This window comes from Somniosus microcephalus, chromosome 11, assembly GCF_052327205.1.
Source record: "Somniosus microcephalus isolate GS21.2 chromosome 11, FLI_Smic_1.0, whole genome shotgun sequence".
Lineage (NCBI taxonomy): Eukaryota > Metazoa > Chordata > Chondrichthyes > Squaliformes > Somniosidae > Somniosus > Somniosus microcephalus.
In genome coordinates, this window is record NC_140997.1 from 28931754 (window position 1) to 28952960 (window position 21207).

The 21207-nt window shown below is 43.6% G+C and overlaps 2 protein-coding genes across 2 annotated transcripts; one reads left to right on the forward strand and one right to left on the reverse strand.

Annotated features, from left to right (window-relative positions):
- The first annotated feature begins 274 nt into the window (after positions 1-274).
- med9 (mediator complex subunit 9) lies at positions 275-7495 on the forward strand. Its single transcript, XM_086000420.1, has 2 exons — positions 275-531; positions 4458-7495. Exons 1-2 carry the CDS (start codon positions 407-409, stop codon positions 4672-4674), a joined length of 342 nt encoding a protein of 113 aa, XP_085856546.1. The 5' UTR covers positions 275-406; the 3' UTR covers positions 4675-7495.
- A 6613-nt stretch (positions 7496-14108) lies between these two features.
- Positions 14109-16200, reverse strand: rasd1 (RAS, dexamethasone-induced 1). Its single transcript, XM_086000419.1, has 2 exons — positions 15908-16200; positions 14109-15150 (listed from the first exon to the last, which is right to left on the reverse strand). Exons 1-2 carry the CDS (start codon positions 16176-16178, stop codon positions 14624-14626), a joined length of 798 nt encoding a protein of 265 aa, XP_085856545.1. The 5' UTR covers positions 16179-16200; the 3' UTR covers positions 14109-14623.
- Positions 16201-21207: the final 5007 nt, after the last annotated feature.

A 21207-nucleotide genomic window follows, 5' to 3' on the forward strand; every position in this document is an offset into this window, starting at 1 on the left:
AATACTCAGCAGGTCAGGCAGCATCTGTGGAGAGAGAAACAGAGTTAACGTTTCGGGTCAATGACCTTTCGTCAGCACTGGAAAAAGTTAGAGATGTACCAGGTTTTAAGCAGGTATAGAGGCAGGGAAAGGTAGGCTGGAAGGCAGGAGAGATTAATTGTCAGAGCTGTTTGATTTTCCTCTGCCTCGGGGGGTCGGATTTCACTACAAATTGCCAGCATACTTTTTTTATTTAACAATGGGAATGCTCTGGCCCTCCACTGTATTCCTAGTTCAGTGAAACACAGCAAAGCCCTGGCAGGCAGGCGGATGAATGGATAGGCGCACAGCTCCGGAAGTGACGCCATCCTGAATACGGCCTATTCTGGCGGCTGGTGCTGAGGCTGGAGGTCGGCGGCCTGGAGTCATGGCGGCGGCAGCAGCAGCAGCAGCAACAACAACGGCAACGGCAGCAGCCGCAGCCGAGCCCAAGGGGCCGATCAGACTGGAGGACTGCTCCTTTCTGCCCATTGTGCATGACATCATCAAATGGTAAAGCTGTCGCTCGGCGCCCCTGCACGGATTGGGTTGGGTACGAAACGGCTGGTGCCGGGCCTTCAGCGGGAGACGCCGGCCTGGGGCTGTCCCCTGGAATGGCAGGCAGTGAGATCTGTATTGTTGTGATACCCCATCATATGGATTAACTGATTCTGGTTTTTTGAGGAGGGCAGCTCTACTGCGGCTGTATTTTACCTCTTTTGGTAGCACCAATCAAAAATAAACAAACTGTAACTAATAGAACTTTAAATAAACGTTAACAAATCAAATTAGAATTTGGTTATCGAAATCAATTATGCACTCCAGTCCCCGCGGCGCCCACCGGTCACGGAAGTCCTCGAGCGTGCTGGTGGACACCGCGTGCTCCATCTCCAGGGCCACCCGGGCGCGAACATGGCGGCTGTATTTTAGGTCTTAAATGTTTAACTAGTTTTAAACCGTGTCAGCTGTGGCTCATTTGGTAGCATACTCGCCTCTGAGTCAGAAGGTTGTGGGTTCAAGTCCCACTCCAGGGACCCCAGCACATAACTGCTAGCGCAGTGCTGAGGGAGTGCTGCACTGTCGGAGGTGCCGTCTTTCGGATGAGACATTAAACTGCGGCATCGTCCACTCTCAGGTGGATGTAGAAGATCCCATGGTACTATCTTCCAACATTCGATGGAATCTGGAACAGTACCCATGGTAGCTAATGTTACCCCACTATTCAAAAAAAGGTGGTAGAGAGAAAACGGGGAATTACAGACCGGTAAGCCTGACATTGGTAGTGGGGAAAATGCTAGAGTCCATTATAAAAGATGTAATAGCAGAGCACTTGGAAAACAGTGACAGGATCGGACAAAGTCAACATGGATTTACAAAAGGTAAATCGTGCTTGACTAATCTACTGGAATTTTTTGAGGATGTAACAAGTATAAAATAGATAAGGGAGAACCAGTGGATGTGGTGTATTTGGACTTTCAGAAGGCTTTTGATAAGGTCCCACATAAGAGATTAGCGTGTAAAGTTAAAGCATATGGGATTGGGGGCAAGGTATTGACTTGGATAGAGAACTGGTTGGCAGATAGAAAGCAAAGAGTTGGAATAAACGGGTCTTTTTCCGAGTGGCAGGCAGTGACTGGTGGGATACCGCAGGGATCGGTCCTTGGACCCCAGCTGTTCACAATATATATTAATGATCTAGACAAGGGAAGTCGATGTAATATCTCCAAATTTGCAGACGACACAAAGCTGGATGGGCGTGTGTGCTGTGAGGAGGATGCCAAGAAACTACAGGATGATTTGGACAGGCTGGGTGATTGGGCAGAAGCATGGCAGATGCAATATAACGTGGATGAATGTGAGGTTATCCACTTTGGTGGCAAAAACAGGAAGGCATATTATTACCTGAATGGCAATAGATTGGGAGAAGGGGAAGTGCAACGAGACCTGGGTGTCCTTGTCCACCAGTCGCTGAAGGTAAGCATGCAGGTGCAGTTAAGAAGGCAAATGGTATGTTGGCCTTCATAGCGAGAGGGTTTGAGTACAAGAACAAGGATGTCTTGCTGCAGTTGTACAGGGCCTTGGTGAGACCACATCTTGAGTATTGTATGCAGTTTTGGTCGTCTTATCTGAGGAAGGATATTCTTGCCATGGAAGGAGTTCAGCGAAGATTCACCAGGCTGATACCTGGGATGGCAGGAATGACGTATGAGGAGAGATTAGGCCGATTGGGCTTGTACTCGCTGGAGTTTAGAAGAATGAGAGGGGATCTCATTGAAACTTATAAAATTCTGGCAGGACTGGACAGACTAGATGCAGGGAGGATGTTCCCGATGGTCGGGGAATCCAGAACCAGGGGTCACAGTAGGCCTTTTAGGACAGAAATGAGGAGGAATTTCTTCACCCAGTGAGTGGTGAACCTGTAGAATTATCTACCACAGAAGGCAGTAGAGGCCAATTCATTAAATATATTCAAGAAGGAGTTGGATATATTTCTTAAGGCTAAAGGGATCAAGGGATATGGGGAGAAAGCCGGGACCGGGTACTGAACTTGGATGATCAGCCATGATCGCATTGAATGGCGGAGCAGGCTAGAGGGGCCGAATGGTCTACTCTTGCTCCTATCTTCTATGTTTCTATTTTGAAGAAGAGCAGGGGAGTTGTCCCCAGTGTCCTGGCCAATATTTATCCGTCAATTGACATTACAAAAACCAGATTATCTGGTCATTATCACATTGCTGTTTGTGGGAGTTTGCTGTGCACAAATTGGCTGCCACGTTTCCCACATTACAACAGTGACTACACTCCAAAAAAGTACTTTATTGGCTGTAAAGTGCTTTGAGACGTCCGGTGGTCGTGAAAGGCGCTTTATAAATGCAAGTCCTTTTTTTTTTAAGTCTTGATTTCAGCAGCCCTGAAAGGTCAAGGCAGTGAGTGGAAGTGAAGCAGAAAGATGTGTTTTATGTCAGAGTTGTCAGAGTGACCAACTTTATTACTCCAAAGTAAGCGCGCCATAGTATAATATGGCTTCATAACAGTTTTGTCACTATTTGTAGTGCACACACACTATTTTTACATTTAAAAATGATAATTAAAGGAGTTGCTAGGCTAGAACAGAGAGAAGCTATTTCCTCTGGTAGGGGAGTCCAGAACAAGGGGGCATAATCTTAAAATTAGAGCTAGGCTGTTCACGGGTGATGCCAGGAAGCACTTCTTCACACAAAGGGTAATGGCAATCTGGAATTCCTTTCCCCCAAAAAACTGTCAAGACTAGGGGTCAATTGAAATTTTCAAAACTGAGATTGATAAATTTTTATTAGGTAAGGGTATTATGGGATTTTTTTAATTATTTGTTTGTGATGTGGGCGTCGCTGGCAAGTCCAGCATTTATTGCCCATCCCTAATTGCCCTTGAGAAGGTGGTGGTGAGCCGCCGCCTTGAACCGCTGCAGTCCGCGTGGTGATGGTACTCCCACAGTGCTGTTAGGTAGGGAGTTCCAGGATTTTGACCCAGCGACGATGAAGGATCGGCGATATACTTCCAAGTTAGGATGGTGTGTGACTTGAGGGGGATATGTTACCATGGAGTTGATGCAGATTGGCCATGCTCTACATGAATGGTGGTACAGGCTTGAGGGACTGAATGATCTACTGCTCTTATGTTCCTATTTCCCTGTGTCCAAAATGAAAGGGGATCAATTAGTTCGTCATATTTCTCCAAACCATCCCTTATGAACTGTTACTCTCCTGTGTTTTTTTTAAAACCCATTTTTACATCCTCTACTGAAGATGGTAACTCATGATGGGGTCCGCTTCAGTAGATGCTGGCAGCTGTTACAGAACCTCAAACAAGTGGCCAGATAGTGTTGACCAGCTTTTTCAACTGTGGGGGAGTCACCACAGCCAAGTCTGACCTGTTCTCATCTGATGTCTGCAGACATGCAGTTTTCAGCTGTGGCTAGTAGATGGTGATCAGGAATGGCAACCCTGTCAATCTTTCCCTTTCCTAACCCATGGACACCAAAGCTAACCAGCTTCAGCAGTGTCCACCATGCTGAGATCAGGCCTTTTGGCACAGACTGGGAATTGAGCCCAAGACTTTCCTGGTCTCCAGGTTAGTACCACAACATGTGGTTTGTTTGCTCACTGAGGCATCATGCTGCCTTGTTTTTGCTATCTCTTTGCTTGTTATGGTGTATGAAGATATGGATAGGAATTGTTAGCAAACCCTGCTATATTTTACACATTGCTGGACTACTGCAGTATTTTCCTATAGTAAAGCCTAAAAAATTATTTTGAAACAATGCTATGATATTTGCTGAATTGTGTTAATTTATTAATATGGTTATGCTATAGTCACAGTAATGTTGCTGTTTTAAACATTTTGTAAAAACTTGGGATTGTATGTAATGGTTTCTTGACTAGTCTTATTGTTGCGCGCAGCATGGACAAAGACAGCCAAGATGTGCACCAAGAGCTCAATAAACTGAAGACCAAGCTGCAGGACACCCGGGAGATGATTTCGGCAATGCCTGGGATTGATGTTAGTCCTGAACAGCAGCAGCTACAGCTTCAAAATTTGCGAGATCAGGTTCACACCAAGAATGAACTTCTACAGAAGTACAAGAGCCTTTGCATGTTTGACATCCCCAAAACATAGGAAGTGGCTATGTTGCAGCATTAGGGAAAGTTTCCATTCTGGATGCATCTTTTTACTGCTGATTTTACAACCACAGAAATATGGGCAAGATTGTAGCTTAATAATGGTTTATTGAGTGTACTTTCTTTGAGTTATAAACCTGTTGTTGAATTTAGTACACGGTGTATACACTGTGTATCTCTCTCTCTATCTAGCGCTCGCTCTGTCTCTCTCTCTCGCGCTCTAGCTTTCTCTAGCTCTCTCTCTCTCGCGCTCTCTCTCTCTCTCTCTCTCTCTCTCTCTCTCCAGCTATCTATCTATAGAGCTATCTTTATCAGAATATATGTCCATTGTTTTCTTAGTAATTAGTGCATCCAATATACACAACTTTATTGAGTGAAACATACTTGTGTTACTGGTAAGGCTGACGAGAGTATGTATGAAGCAGTGAAATCTTTCTGGCTCTGTGATCTATTTGCACATGAAGGTACATGCTGCATTAGTAGTGAACTTATGTGGATTTGGTCAGCTGGTGCATGAATTCAGATTTACCAAGAAATGCAATGCTGAAGGCCATTGGTCTAGGACCGTGGCTCCTTCTCCACTTTCATATTGTCTTTAACAGTAGATCTGTGACTTGCATTTGAATTTATGTATGCTTTTGCATCTAGAAACAGCACAAAAAACCATTACGCTTTTAAGCTTCCAGCAACCGGATAACTGGATGTTCTGAAAGTGGTTTGGCATTCAAAATTGATACAGATAATTAGTCTGAGAGCAAGTAATGGGTATTGAAGTTTGAATCTGGCTATGTATTCACTGAGTTTATGCTGAATGGTCCATTATTGTCCATTTAATAAAACCTTGTCATCTGACCTGTCTAACAAAAGTAGCACTAGTGGCAATTAGCAGCACTGCTGTGGTTTGGCAGTGGTGGAGAAAAATGCCATTTTGCATTCAGTAATAACTAATAAAGTGAAGGGATAACACCTAGAATACTTCAATTAATCATGAAAACTTTCTTCCAGCCCTATTCATGGTTTTGAGCTGTGCAAATTACAATCTTTTTGTGTGTGCGGTTCCACATATGTTACATATTTATTGCTCTTCATTTAAGAAACTATCTCTCCTGGTTAGCATGATGCTATTTCTCCCCACTGCAAGATGTTCGTGGGGTGTAATGGTATCAGACTAACCAGAGAGAATCATCTTTGTTGTCTTTCTTGACCTGTAGAAAGTCCCTTACAGGGAGGGCATAGACCCCCTTGTGTTTCAGAAATCCTCACACACCTTGTGTTTATTGTGTTTATATATGCTTGTGTTTTCACCTTCCCCCATACATACCTGCACTGTTGGAAACGTGTAAATTTTGAACAAAACATTTTTTTTTTAAAGTCTTCGAAGACTTGCCAAGAAATTAAATTGTGCTCTGGTTTTCTAAACCTGTATTTTTCTCACTTCACAATCGGTATTTTAGACATCGAGGTGTTCACCTTGGCTCAGTGGTAGCACTCTCGCCTCTCTAGTCCGAAGGTTGTGGGCTCAAGCCCCGCTCCAAATACTAGAGCGTGTAATCTACGCTGACACTTCAGTGCAATACTGAGGGAGTGCTGCATTGTTGGAAATGTTGTCTTTCGGATGAGATTGTTAGACGATCAGTGTTCTTGCTTATAGATTACTCCTCAAAATAATGGGGTTCACAGCATTATAGGTAGACAGTCACAAATTTATTAAGCATATAATAACCATTATTGACTAATTAAACATACACTTAACAGCAGCACTTGCGGCAACCTTGCAAGTTCTCCAGAGAGCCCAAGAAAACGTCAGTTTTGAGCTCATAGTAGGTTGGTCAGACCTTAAATTCTGACCTATCTCCCTGAGCACCCATTCTTTTATACCTTTTTTAAAAAAAAATTCTGCTATTTCAGCATTATTTAATTCCCTCTCATGTCCCTTATCAATAACTTTCGTTTTACAACTCCCTAACGTTTGTATAGTTTTCAACCTGATTGATCTGTCAATCAAATGATTAGGCTGAAGACAGTTCATTCATGGAACTATCAAAGGCTTTCTAACAAACTACGAGGTTGTTACTCTCCCATCACCCTGGGTCATATTCCTTTCTCAAATGTAGCCTTATAAGATTGCCTTTGCATGCAGCTATTCTCTGATTAATACATCCCTTTCCTACCACCTTCATCTTTGCAGACATTAAACCGTCATATAAAATGTGATGCATCTCCTGCTTGCCTGTGAAGTTGAAAGATGAATAGCCTACAAGATGCTGCGTTGTCTGCACACCTGCTCAGACCTATAAACTCACATGGCCTTGTTACAAGTTAGTTACAGTATCTGTTTAAATCATACAGATAATTAGGCTGCTAATGAGTTCAGCTACAATTCAAAAGTTGTTGGACACAATTAATATAAAGTGAAATAAATAGCAGTAACATCTGATTAACCCTTTCCTTACAAGATGTTAAACTGAGGCCCTGTCTGCCCTCTCGGCTGGATGTAAACGATCGCTTGACACTATTCGAAGATGATCAAGGAAGTTCTCCCGATGTCTTGGTCGATATTTATCCCTCAATCAACGTCCCTAAAAACAGATTATCTGGTCATTTATCTCATTGCCGTTTGTGGAACGTTGCTGTGTGCAAATTGGCTGCCGCATTTCCCTGCATTACAACAGTGATTGCACTTCAGAAGTGTTTCATTGGTTGTAAAGTGCTTTGAAATGTCCTGAGGTCGTGAAAAGTGCTGTATAAATGCAAGTTTGTTCTCTTTATTTTCTCGTCCAGTGCATTTATTAAATTACTTGCTTTAACTTCTCATTCAACTTGGGTGTATTCTAGGATATTCATTTGACCTAGGTTTCGGCACACCTAATACATAGCCACTCCAGCTCATTCTTGATTGAAATCCCAGCAACTCCAGGATAATTTTTGAAAGGCAATAAATAAGTTTGGCTTCCAGTCTGTTGACCCTAGCATACTTCTCGAAGCATCCTGTTTTTCTGGTCTTGTGCCTTAAGTTGTTTTGCATTCACTAGACTTTGCTGAACAGTGACGTCTTTTTGTAGCCCTAGGAGATGATCTTTGGAGTTCGAATGTCTTTGAAAACAATGTGCCCATTCGCCATTTGGTCACGTCGTTGTGCTTGCCCTTAGCTTTGCTCGTCATTTCATCAAAATTCTTTCAGTGAAAGTGTGTCTGTGGCATTGTGTATAATCAGGATTGAACTTTAATGCACAAACTTACAAGTTGGTGCTGGAGGCACTTATTCTGATCTGGAAAATAAAGAAAACTAAGAGTATACTCTGATCAAATCATGTGTAAGTCTTTGAAGAATTTGGGGGAAAAAGGTCTGTTTTGGGTCATATATGGAAGGAGCTCAATTGTCTTGTTAATGTATTTACAGACCACATTATATATCTAAATCACTCTGCCACTAGCTGATAGGATTTGGATTTGTGCCTAAGATCCCACACAGGGCGAGTTCTTGGTTTTGGCACTTCCCCATAGGGAGGAAATGAAAATTGGAGTCACCTTGGACCATATGTGCATTGTAGGCAGTTTAGTGCTGTAGCCATGTGTGTCTAATAGATACTGGGCAGAAACTCCCAAAGCTCTCGCGAAGCCCTTAAAGTGGGCCGATCTGAGAAATTTTCATCCCATCAGTCCAGGTTAGATTTGGCTCGGGTACCAGAAATGAAATTCAGTGTACCAACCAAACCTTTTATACTTAACTATACAAAATCATGGAAGATAGATTATGCTTATAGCAGAAATGCCCTGTTTGTGAACATTCTATGTTACTTCTATAGCATAATAGATAGAGTAGACCAACAGAACTGGTGCACTTCGAAGCACTTTATAGATAGGTTGGAAGGTCACCTTCCCTGTATAAATGCAGATTGTTGCTGAAGCTGTGGTACAGTTAATGTTAGCCAATCACTACATTTTTGATTCCACTGAGTTTTTAGTCATCGCTGATGAAAATCGTATTATTTGAAGTTAGTAAATTTTATTGCATTTACGTAAAGAGGTAAGCCACTTGACGGACATGAATGATGTGGCTTCTTTTGCTGGTGCTAGTAAAGGGCTGCTGTGACTAAGCACTGAGGCAAGAAGTATTTATTGGTCCAAGACATCAAAAAGCATGATGCATCATTTGATTTTTTAAAAAGCCAGTCGATATTCAAAGACTCAAAAAAAAATAAACCTGAAAAGAAATGCAAAATTGAAGCTGTAACATGATAGGAAAAGAAAAATAAATCTGCAAAAGATCAAAGACAACTAATGAACTATCTCTTGCGATCAAATAATGTGCTTCCACAATTGTTCAATCATCAAAGGAGCATGAATGAGACCAATGGGTGAAATTACTCATAGGCCTATATATAACTCCAACCCCACACCAGCGTGGTTGACTCTCTTTCTGAAGTGGCCTAGAAACCCACTCAGTTGTATCAAACTGCTACTAGCGGTTCAAGAGGAAGGCCCACCACCTCCTTTTCAGGGCAACTGGGATGGACAATAAACGCTGGCCTTGCCAGAGAGGCTCACAACCTGAGAATGAATAAAATAAATTAGCAGGAGCTACCCTAGAAATAACCACTAAGAAGGAATTCTGAAGATGTATAATGTTCTTTGCGTAGAGAGCATTGACCACTATCCGTACTCGACCTCCAATAGCAGCATATGCGCGGAAGCACAAAAACAGGTAGGTGGTTCTCAAGTTGTTTCCAGTTGCTTGCCAATACATGCCTTTGACCAAGTGTTTGGAGAAACTTCACAAGGAAAGCAGGTCTGTATAGCCATGATAGGAAAAGCTTTCTTAGCACAACTGTCTAGTACTGCAACACACACAAGTAGGCAGCCCATAAAATCACAAATAGGTCTTCAGGAGACCTCAGGAAGCATCCAGACCTACTCCCTTCAGTACAGCATAACTTCAGAGTAGTACAGTGGAAATATACAGCAGGCTAGTATATGTAGGATAAAGGAAAATCATATCAGCACATCATGTGCTAAACACACCCTTACATCCACTCTTACTGAACTAAAGATACAATCGGCCAGAGTTGATAGGTGTTGGCCCTTCCCCATCACCACCTCACACAGAGCATGCTGAAGGCTATTTGACACCGTGCAAAGTGTTCACAGCATTTTGAAATGTCGACACGGATAGATGCACAGTAGCATAGCCACATTGCATAATGTGTTGCAGTTTGGGTGAGTAGAGTTGGTGGAGCAGCTTAGCTCTTTAATCAACTTGCTCAACACACTGCTGTGAATTCAGCATCCCCAGGACATGGTTTACTCTATTCATACCATTTAATATTCTGTAGACCTTAGTGAGGTCCTCCCACCAGCTGCCATCTTTCTATACTATGGGCTTGAATTTCTCTAATCATTCATTAGAGCTCATCCCCTTTCCATTTTGAACCAGTCTTATTGCTCTTTCAATGCACATATATCTATTTTGTGTCAGGGCGACCAAAACTGAACATGGTCTTAATGAGATTAGACCAGTGCATGCCTTAGCATAACTTCTTATTGCACTGTACCAATTACAGACTGAATAGAAATTTATAATTTTGCATTGTATGGATACCAAAGTTTAAAAGCGGTTTCTTTGCAAAATGTTTGATGCCTTTGCTGTAGTCTGTTTCAACACCAAGGTAAGGAATGACAAGTGAGAAAATCACTTGTAAAAGTGAGTTAAATTGCTTGAAGTAACATTCCATTTATAAGATGCTGACTCACCACTTATTACAGGTTTGTTCAGAAGAACAAGTGACAGAAATGAGTGTATTTACACAAATTCTATCAGCATGGGATGATAGTTTGAAATAACATATCTGTATGCAAAGCATGAACATCCCAAGTTCAGAATATTCCTGACAAAGACACAGCAATTCTGAAACCCACGCTCATTCTTTATGTATATATGTAATAATTCTTTACATTATTCGTACATGTAAGCTAATTGATTTTTTAAATAGTTATTACATAAATGAACACCATTGCTACTAGCAGGTTGTCAGTTTTCTTTATGTTTTGACTTGGTTTTCACAAAGTGGCTCTAAAATTTCGATTCCAAACCAAATTACATCAAACAGATTAATGTTTAAGTGTAGGAACATGAAGTTTTTAACAGTAACCTGTTACAGCATTTGTAAGAAAAGTGCTGCAGCCTTTGATAAGGAGCTCAATGCTATTTTACACGTAAGCATCTGAAGGTGTCACTTTCACAAATATACTGTAAAACTCCTTTGATATAACTGTGCATAGTGGTAGACTTTGGCTTACGGTAGTAATGTTGAATTAACCACTAAAACATTTTCTCAGCTCCTAGAATACTAATCTACTTGCAGAGTATTTTGTAAAATTGAAATTCATGAGAACACATCTGGAGAATTGTTTCCTCATTTATATATAACTGCAACCTGTTGTCATTATTGCTTGCTGCTCAATGATTCAATTCGCTGTGCAAACTGTGCTGGTCTTGTACCCTGGGGAGAAATACTTCTGCAACCCTTGAAATGAAGCGAGCTAAAAGACTTTACACACACTATAACAATGATTTGCTTTTATAAAATGCCTTTAATATAGAAAATGTCCCAGGTGCCTTATCGAGGGTAGAAAAATGGGAAATGGAAAAATATTTTTTTTAATGTGGGAAGAGATTAAGAAGGGTGACTTAAAGCTTGGTCAAAGAAATTGTTTCAGGAAAGTGGAAAAGAAATGAAGAGGTTTAGGGAGGGAGTTCCTGACAGCAGGCGCCAGCAGCTGAAGGCGGAGTCACCAATGGTAGGGTGAGGTGAAGGGTTGCACAAAAGACCAGAATCAGGGGACCAAATACTATGGGAGTGAATATAAGGCTGTAGGACCATGTAAAGTTAGGGTGGGGTGAGTCCACTAACAGTTTTGAGGATGAGGATTTAAAACTTAATGTACTGGGAGAAAGGAAAACAGTTTAGAGCAGCAGGAAAGAGGGGATTTGAAACCAGGACTTAGTTTGGGACAGGATATGGATAACTTAATATTGGACATGTTGGAGTTTATCAAGGGTGGAGTTTGGGAGGTCAGGAAGGAGGACACTCAAAAAAATTGAGTCTAGAGGTGACAAAAACATTTGTGAGAAATTTTAACTTCACTGAGGCTGAGGTAGGAGTGGAGAGGGGAACTGTCACACAACTTTAAGTAAATAGTCCTGGTGATGTATAGGCTGTGGGGTTTGAAGTTTAGATCTAGATTGAGCAGGACAGCAAGATTTTGCACATTCCACTTTAGTCTGATTTAGTTACTGGGGTGGGGGAAGTCATTAGCAAGGGTGTGAGTTTATGGCAGGAGCTGAAAATTACAGCTTTGGTCTTTCTGATGTTCAGTTAGAGTACGTTTTGACTCATCTATTCAGACAGAGGCAGTCTGATAGCACAGAGATGATCAAAGAAAGTGGAGGTAGAGCTGGGTATCATCAGCATATGTCTAGAAGCACACCCCATATCTACAGATTGTATCACCGGGGCCCACGTATAGGTGAGAAAGAAGTGGACTAAGAAGAAGGATGGATCCATGGGGGACTCTGGAGATAGTGATGTAGGGGCAGGAAGAGAATTCATTGTTGCTTATTGTCTCTGTTCAGACAGATAGGAGTGGTACCACACAAGGACACACCCACAGAGCTTGAAAATGAAAGATGGCGTAGGCAACCTATCAAGCACTGTAGAGGTGAAGGAGCACAAGGGGGAATATGTCATTTGTGAGTTCAGCAAGAAAACCATGCCTGTGAAGACAGTAGGGTCTAAATATATAATTAAATATGATATGGGTCAATGACAAATAAAAGTTAGTTATTTTACAAATTTTAAAAATGCAGTTTGGTTTAATTATTAGATAGGGTAGCTCAGAACTCATCTCCCAGTTTATTTTGAGATGTTAGGTGCTGCAATAACTATGTGCTGATTTAAAATATGTCATTGTTGCATTTAATAAACTTTATCTTCATAAATCATACATGAAAGCAAGATATAGTGATTTAGTTTGCAAATCAAAAAGTCAAGATTTGAATTTTCAGTGAAATCATTCGGACAATTTGGATTTCTTAGATCTGTTTATACTGGTGCCCTGGCAACCTATTGAAAAGAACTTGAATTTATTTAGCACCTTTCAAGACCTCAGTCTGTTTCAAAGTGCTTTGCAGCCAGTTAATTATTTGAAGTGTAATCTTTTTTTAGGTAATCATGGCAGCCAAATTGCACACAGCAAGGTGTCACAAACAGCAATGAGATAAACAACCAGTTTATCTGTTCTACGTAGGATTACATAGGATATACAGCACAGAAACAGGCCATTCGGCCCAACCAGTCCATGCTGAAGTTTATGCTCCACACAGCCTCCTCCCGTCTTTCCTCATCTAAATCTATCAGCGTAACCCTCTATTCCCTTCTCCCTCATATGCTTGTCTAGCCTCCCCTTAAATGCATCTATACTATTCGCTTCAACCACTCCCTGTGGTTGCAAGTTCCACATTCTCACCACTCTCTGGGTAAAGAAGTTTCTTCTGAATTCCTTATTGGATTTCTTGGTGACTATCTTATATTGATGGCCACTAATACTCTTCCCCTAAGTGGAAACATTCTCTCTCTATCCATTCTATCAAAACCTTTCATAATTTAAAAAACCTCTATTAGGTCACCCCTCAGCCTTTTTTCAAGAAAAAAAGAGACCCAGCCTGTTCATCCTTTCCTGAGAGGTATACCCTCGCATTTCTGATATCATCCTTGTAAATTTTCTCTGCAACCTTTCCAGTGCCTCTATATCCTTTTTATAATATGGCGACCAGAACTGTACGCAGTACTCTTAAGTGTGGTCTAACCAAGGTTCGATACAGGTTCAGCATAACTTCCCTACTTTTCAATTCTATCCCTCTAGAAATAAACCCTAGTGCTAGGTTTGCTTTTTTTATGGCCTTGCTAACCTGTGTCGCAACTTTTAGTGATTTGTGTATTTGTACTCCGAGATCCCTTTGTTCCTCTACTCCACCTAGACTCGCACCCTCCAAGTAATAAGTGACCTCCCTATTCTTCCTACCAAAATGTAATACCTTAGATTTATCTGTGTTGAATTTCATTTGTTCTGATCATGTTGGTTGGTTAAGGGATACATGTTCAGCAAGACTAGGTTTGCTAACTTTGGTTGGGCTTGTCCTGGAGTTTATCACATGACCAGCCACTTCCAACCCCTTACCCCAGTCAGCCTTCCCAACCCCTTACCCCAGTCAGCCTCCCCCCCCCCCATCTCCAGCGTTTGTAGAACTAATAAACGAACTGATACTTGATAATCACTGCATGAGCCCATTCACAAAGGAAACTTGAATAAATAATGAAATCTATTTTATATTGTTTCGATTGAAAAAAGTAGACATCACATCAGAACACAAACTGTCTTTGAAAACATTTATTAAAAATTTTTAAGTGTTTGTTCATTTTTCAAGTACCTTTATGCAACAAATCGTTGACAATTGTAAACAAATGTTTTTGATACTCATTGCACTACATGGAGTTTGCACATATCAAGACTACAATATTTTGACTTTAAAAAAGAAATCAAGTACAAATACTTCACAGTCAAAACGACAAAATGAATATTCCTTAGGGACGCGTCCAAATGCCGCTCCCCACCCCAGCCTCAAGTTTATTTCTGTGTTCATTGTTTTTCTCAGTCCTTGCGCCTACACCTGCCCCGCTTGTGAGAGCCAGCGATCTGCCAGAGGTGGCTCACAGGCAATGCTCGACCACGGTGTAATGCGAGCACTGTCCTCAACAGAAAACCTCCTCACTCTCTCACTTCACAGGTTTATGCCGTGAAGAACGGGCCGGAGCACCTGTCCCCCAACCACGTCTTTTGGATCCATTAAATTGCGTCCTTTCAACAAAAAAAAATAAACCAAAGCCAATTTAACTGATCACACATCTGTCCTTGTCCCTGGCTTGGCCGCCGCCGATCGCCTTCTCCTTGATGTACATCAGGTCGCTGTGCACACTTGGTCTTCTGGCGAAGGGCGCCACGATGCCATAGGCGTCTTCGTCTTTGATTTTCCTGCTTCTGAAGGTTTTTCGGTGCAAGATGTCACAGTACTGCACCGACACCTTCCTGTGGAGGTCCGGGCTCATTTCGCTCGGCAGCTTGGCCATGGTGAACAGCGTCTGGAACATCTCGTCCACGTTGGTGTTCCTCTTGGCCGAGATTTCGAAGTAAGCACATTTCGAATCGCCATCCAGCAGCTGCTGGATCCTCTCCCTCGGCACCTCTCGATAAAAGTCCCGGTCGCCTTTATTGCCGCAGATAACGATGGGAACCTCGATGTTTTCCTTGGTCTTATTCTTCAGGCAGGACTTGGTCTCTGTGATCTGCTGCTTGAGGCGCTGGACCTCCTCGAAGGAGTCTCGGTTGTCCAGGCTGAAAACCAGGATGAACACATCGCCTGCAATCGAAGGAAAATTGAAAACACAACGTGAGCAAATGGTGCACACCCAGACACATCGCCCAACATTTCACACTGCCCGATACTGTTTAACAATCCAATTTCTTTCCCTCCCCCCCCTTCCGATGAAACAGCTCACTCCAAGCAGGGTTGGCTAGACGAGATTGTTGGCCACTCAATGCAATTGAAGTTTAACTTCAGCTAACTAACACATAATAATGTTCAGCTACTGCCGTGAACCTCTCTCTCCTCCTTAAGGCGCTCCTTAAAACCGACCTCTATGACCAAGCTTGTGGTCACCTGTCTTAATTTCTCCTAATGTGGCTCGGTGTCAACTTTTGTTAGAAGTCACACAACACCAGGTTATAGTCCAACAGCTTTATTTGAAATCACAAGCTTTCGGAGCGCTGCTCCTTCGTCAGACTTCACCTGACGAAGGAGCAGCGCTCCGAAAGCTTGTGATTTCAAATAATATAACCTGGTGTTGTGTGACTTCTTACATTTGTCCACCCCAGTCCAACTCCGGCATCTCCACACCATGTCAACTTTTGTTGTGTAACGCTCCTGTGAAGCGCCCTGGGACGTTTTACTACATTAAAGGCGCTAGGTAAATTCAAGTTATTGTTGATAACATGAGGTTGCTCGACAGGAGAGAGCAGCCGTCCCGCTTTAGGGAGCAGCCTGTTGCTATGCAGGTTGGAGTTTATGGAGGAGCTGGGAGTCTCCGGCCAGTGCAGTTGCTGCTTGTTGTCCTTACCTGTGAGGATGGAAAGGCGCCGCATGGCCGGGAAGGGGTGGTTTCCAGACGTGTCGAGGATGTCCAGCTGGTAAACATCGCCTCGGATGCTGTAAAACTTGCGGTGGAAGTCCTCGATGGTGGGCGTGTACTGATCCTCGAACTTGCTGTTGAGGAAGCGGGAGACGATGGCGCTTTTGCCCACTTTGGAGGAGCCGAGGATGACCATGCGGTAACAGTTCTTGGCAGGAATATTCACCTCGGGCTCGCAGGGGGACATCTTCTTAATCATAACGCGGACGGGTGGAGGGGGGAAATCCCGGTTGCTGGAGTGCGGATGGGGTAGGCTTGCAACGCAAACTTTCCCAGCCCGGCTCCAGCAAGAAGCAGCTCTGCGAGTGTGGCGTCCAGAACCGCCGCCGCTGCCTTTTTATTGGGGCTGCAACCCGCGTCATGAGGCGCGTTGAAGGTAAACACTGGGACAGTGTGTTTCTCAAACCCGGAGCAGCGTCAGAGCCGCCTGTCAACTTTAGCCTTGTTAGGAGTTGTGAGAGGAGGAGGAGACTTGAGCTCTCACTCACTGACTGACTGACCGAGCAAGCCCGTCCAACCCAGCGCCGCTCTTCCCTCCTCACTAAATCAAAGAGCCTTTTGCAAGTCAAAGCTGTCGCTTGAGTCTTTTAACATCAGATTATATGTTTGAATGGAGTCCAACTTGGCTGAATGTGTGCTGTAGAAATTGTAAACTTATATTTCTTAAAAACTTTTTTGACTTTGTGATGCTTAAATACTTTCAATTTGAGAACCACTGTCAATTTTTTGCATAGTGCTTTGAGTTTATTACTGCATGTTTTTAATCACAGAATCATAGACATTTACAGCGCAGAAGGAGGCCATTCGGCCCATCGTGTCCGTGCTGGCCGACAAAGAGCTATCCACCCTAATCCCACTTTCCAGCAATTGGTCCGTAGCCTTGTAGGTTATGGCACTTCAAGTGCATATCCAAGTACTTTTAATAGCTTTACATATAATGTAACATCATCTCATGCACGATCCCCACTGCCATCCTGACTGAATTTTGCTAATTTATCCAACTCTTTACATTATATATATATTTGTCATAAATTTCAGAAGATCCCCAGCCGCAGTTAGTGTGTGTGCATAAGTTTAGCAGAACTTGGCATAAGCTTAGTGATAGGCTACCTTTCATGTATTCTGGCACGAACTGTCCCTGAGATAAAACAGCTTTTCTCAACCGCTCTTGTCCAACTCTTTACATACACACGTATTATTTATTTATGTATATATATATGTATGTAAAGAGTTGGACAAGAGCGGTTGAGAAAAGCTGTTTTATCTCAGGGATAGTTCGTGCCAGAATACATGAAAGGTAGCCTATCACTAAGCTTATGCCAAGTTCTGCTAAACTTATGCACACACACTAACTGCGGCTGGGGATCTTCTGAAATTTATGACAAATGATACTTAGGAAAGAGATCATTCAACCTTAAGTAACTCAATTGATGTTAGGATTACGTGTAGACTTTGAACGGCGAAACTTGGAGAGGGGAAGACGGTTGAACAAGTAATACATGTTAAAAAAGCCACTATATGAAAACGTTAGAAGTCATTTACAATGGATTGACTTCCCAGTAATGAAAATGCGGACATTTTTTCAGAGTAGCCTTTGAGGCTCCGTTTCCCGTGACGCTGAATGTCTGAGTAGTTCACTCAAATAAAACCTTCTATTTTATTCCCCCACACACACTCAAACCACTGCCTACAGCTAATAAACCCCCCCCCCCCACACACACACACTCAAACCACTGCCTACAGCTAATAAACCCCCCCCACACACACACACTCAAACCACTGCCTACAGCTAATAAACCCCCCCCCCCCACACACACACACACTCAAACCACTGCCTACAGCTAATAAACCCCCCCACACACACACACACTCAAACCACTGCCTACAGCTAATAAACCCCCCCCACACACACACTCAAACCACTGCCTACAGCTAATAAACCCCCCCCCACACACACACACACTCAAACCACTGCCTACAGCTAATAAACCCCCCCCCACACACACACACACTCAAACCACTGCCTACAGCTAATAAACCCCCCCCCCACACACACACACACTCAAACCACTGCCTACAGCTAATAAACCCCCCCCACACACACACTCAAACCACTGCCCACAACTAATAACCCCCCCACACACACACACACACTCAAACCACTGCCTACAGCTAATAAACCCCCCCCCCACACACACACACACTCAAACCACTGCCTACAGCTAATAAACCCCCCCCCCACACACACACACACTCAAACCACTGCCTACAGCTAATAAACCCCCCCCCACACACACACACACTCAAACCACTGCCTACAGCTAATAACCCCCCCCCCCCACACACACACACTCAAACCACTGCCTACAGCTAATAAACCCCCCCCCCACACACACACACTCAAACCACTGCCTACAGCTAATAAACCCCCCCACACACACACACACTCAAACCACTGCCTACAGCTAATAAACCCCCCCCCACACACACACACACTCAAACCACTGCCTACAGCTAATAAACCCCCCCCCCACACACACACACACTCAAACCACTGCCTACAGCTAATAACCCCCCCCCACACACACACACACTCAAACCACTGCCTACAGCTAATAAACCCCCCCCACACACACACACACTCAAACCACTGCCTACAGCTAATAAACCCCCCCCCACACACACACACACTCAAACCACTGCCCACAACTAATAAACCCCCCCCCACACACACACACACTCAAACCACTGCCTACAGCTAATAAACCCCCCCCCCCCACACACACACACTCAAACCACTGCCTACAGCTAATAAAACCTTCTGTTTTATTAACCCCCCCCCCACACACACACAAACCACTGCCTACAGCTTTCCTTTTGATTTTTTTTATCCCTCTCCCTCAATTTCTCCCCTCTTCCTCAGGGCACTGACTCCCCTGGGTGCGTTTGACGGGGTGCCTGAAGCGTTCATTTCTTCACCTATGAGCCTAAACATTGAGTATGGTCGAGCTATTGGGCTGTGGGGGGCATCGCAACCCGGCCTCATCCTGTCCTCCTCCGAGCCCTTAAATTACGGGATACTGGCGGGCGAATGCTAGATGCGACCCGTTAGTCTGAAATCCCTCTATCTGCTATTTTAGGGGAGTTGTTAACCTATTTATGTTAAACTGTTTGAAACTGCCACTGAAATGATGCAGAGAGACATTTCAGACAGACGCTGAGCATTGGGCACACGTGCAATATCCCACAGTCGAATTCCAGGGTCTCGGTGGTCACATTCCTGCACTTTCCAGCAGGGGGCACATGGACAGTGATTCTGAGCAGGAATCTTGGCTGAATTTCTCCACCCCTTGCGTGTCGGACCTTGTGGTCAATTGCACGCCCCCCACCACCGTCCTGCCTGAATTCCGCTAATTCACCAGAGACCGGACTTGGAACTGGTCTGTGAGGCTCACTTTTACACGGCATTTGCACACTGGACCATCAAGGGCGCCTTCCTGTTTTATCTTTATTATATGCGAACTCTTATATATTGGTTGATATATTCAGTGGCAATACCAATATCTGTAAAATATTGCACTATGACTGGGTTTAGCTCCACAAGCTTGTGTGACTCACATGTCAGGGACTGTTGATTGCCTTAAAGACAGTGCCAGAATTCAAAGCTACCGTGTTTTTGCGCTAAAATGCGAATTCTTCGCTAAGTTGAATGAAGCAATGCAAATTACAGAGGCAAGTAGGAATTCAGAGCTAACGCTTTGAATTGTCGCTAGCTTGAATTAACCGACTTTAAATTACGTGCAGCCTGCAAACTGTTGAGCAGCAGCCCATGTATAGCGGTAGTAATAGGTAGGTGGCGGGAAATGAGCACAATTGGCCGATTCTCTGTAAATCATTGATTCGTGATCTGCATTCTGGCAACATGTATGTTAGTGACTTTTTTTGCGGGGGGGGAGGGCGGAGTTTTAAACCAGATTAATCAGCCTTGGATTTTTTTTTGAAGGCTGCAGACTGACACACGTGGTGACATGCGGCTCGGCGTTGTTGATATAACACTGTCGATATAACAGTGACACCATTCACAGAGCTACACTTGGCGGGGTGGGGAGAGTTGGGAGGAGCGGGAACTACCAAGTCTCGCTGTTGTGGCAATGTAGCACTTCGAGTCCATGTTATTAATAATGTGACATAGTATCCCCCCCCCCCCCACCCCCCGCTTTCTCTGTCTCTCCTCTCCTGACGGTGTTGAATTTTAGCGCAAACAGTCATCACATCAAGTACCTGACAAGTAAAAAGGTTTGGTCAGGCATTTTTTTTTGCTGATCATTCTTGTCATTTAGTCCTCCAGTTATGGTTACAAATAAAATTACAACGAACGTTGCTAAAATAAGGCATGCAGGGAATTGGTGGTTGAAAGCGTTTTCTTATTCAGTATACACTAAACGGGCGCTGTATAAACCTTTGCATTTTCTACACCAAAAATTTTACAATTGCCAAAAAATCCGGTACATTTCCCTGTTCACACGAAATGTCATCTAAAGCACGCCAACAGCAATTTCCAACACCTCGCATTTCCAAATGGTTTTGTAAGATGAATACATTGGTTCGATTGTACTAGCATTTCCGGGCATTTCTGGAGTTTGGTGCCCGGTTTTTGATTTAATTCCATCTGTTCTCAACAGTTTGTGCATTTCAGTGACATCAAAAGTGCACAAAAACCCACTTTAATCCAGTTCAGTTCCAGGGCCATTTTATTGAATTGACCTGCTTTGATTTTCAAAAATGCATATATTACATCCATTTTTTTTTTTAGCTGTGAGCAACACTGTTGAAGCAGTATTTCTTGTTCTGAGCGCATTCTTCCTAGGCAGTCCCTCGGAACCGAGGATGACTTGCTTCCACATTAAAAATGAGTTCTAGGGTGACTGATGAGTCCAATGCGGGACCTACAGTCTTTGTCACAGGTGGGGCAGACGGTGGTTGAAGGGGCGGGTGGGTGGGGTACTTGGGTTGACGTGCGCTCCTTGCGCTGCCTGCGCTTGGCTTCTGCTTGCTCCCGGCGAAGAGACGCGAGGTGTTTGGCGCCTTCCCGGATGCTTCTCCTCCACTTTGTGCGGTCTTGGGCCAGGGATTCCCAGGTATCGGTGGGGATGTTGCACATTTTCAAGGAGGCTTTGAGGGTGTCCTTGAAGTGTTTCCTCTGCCCACCTGGTGCTCTCTTGCCGTGC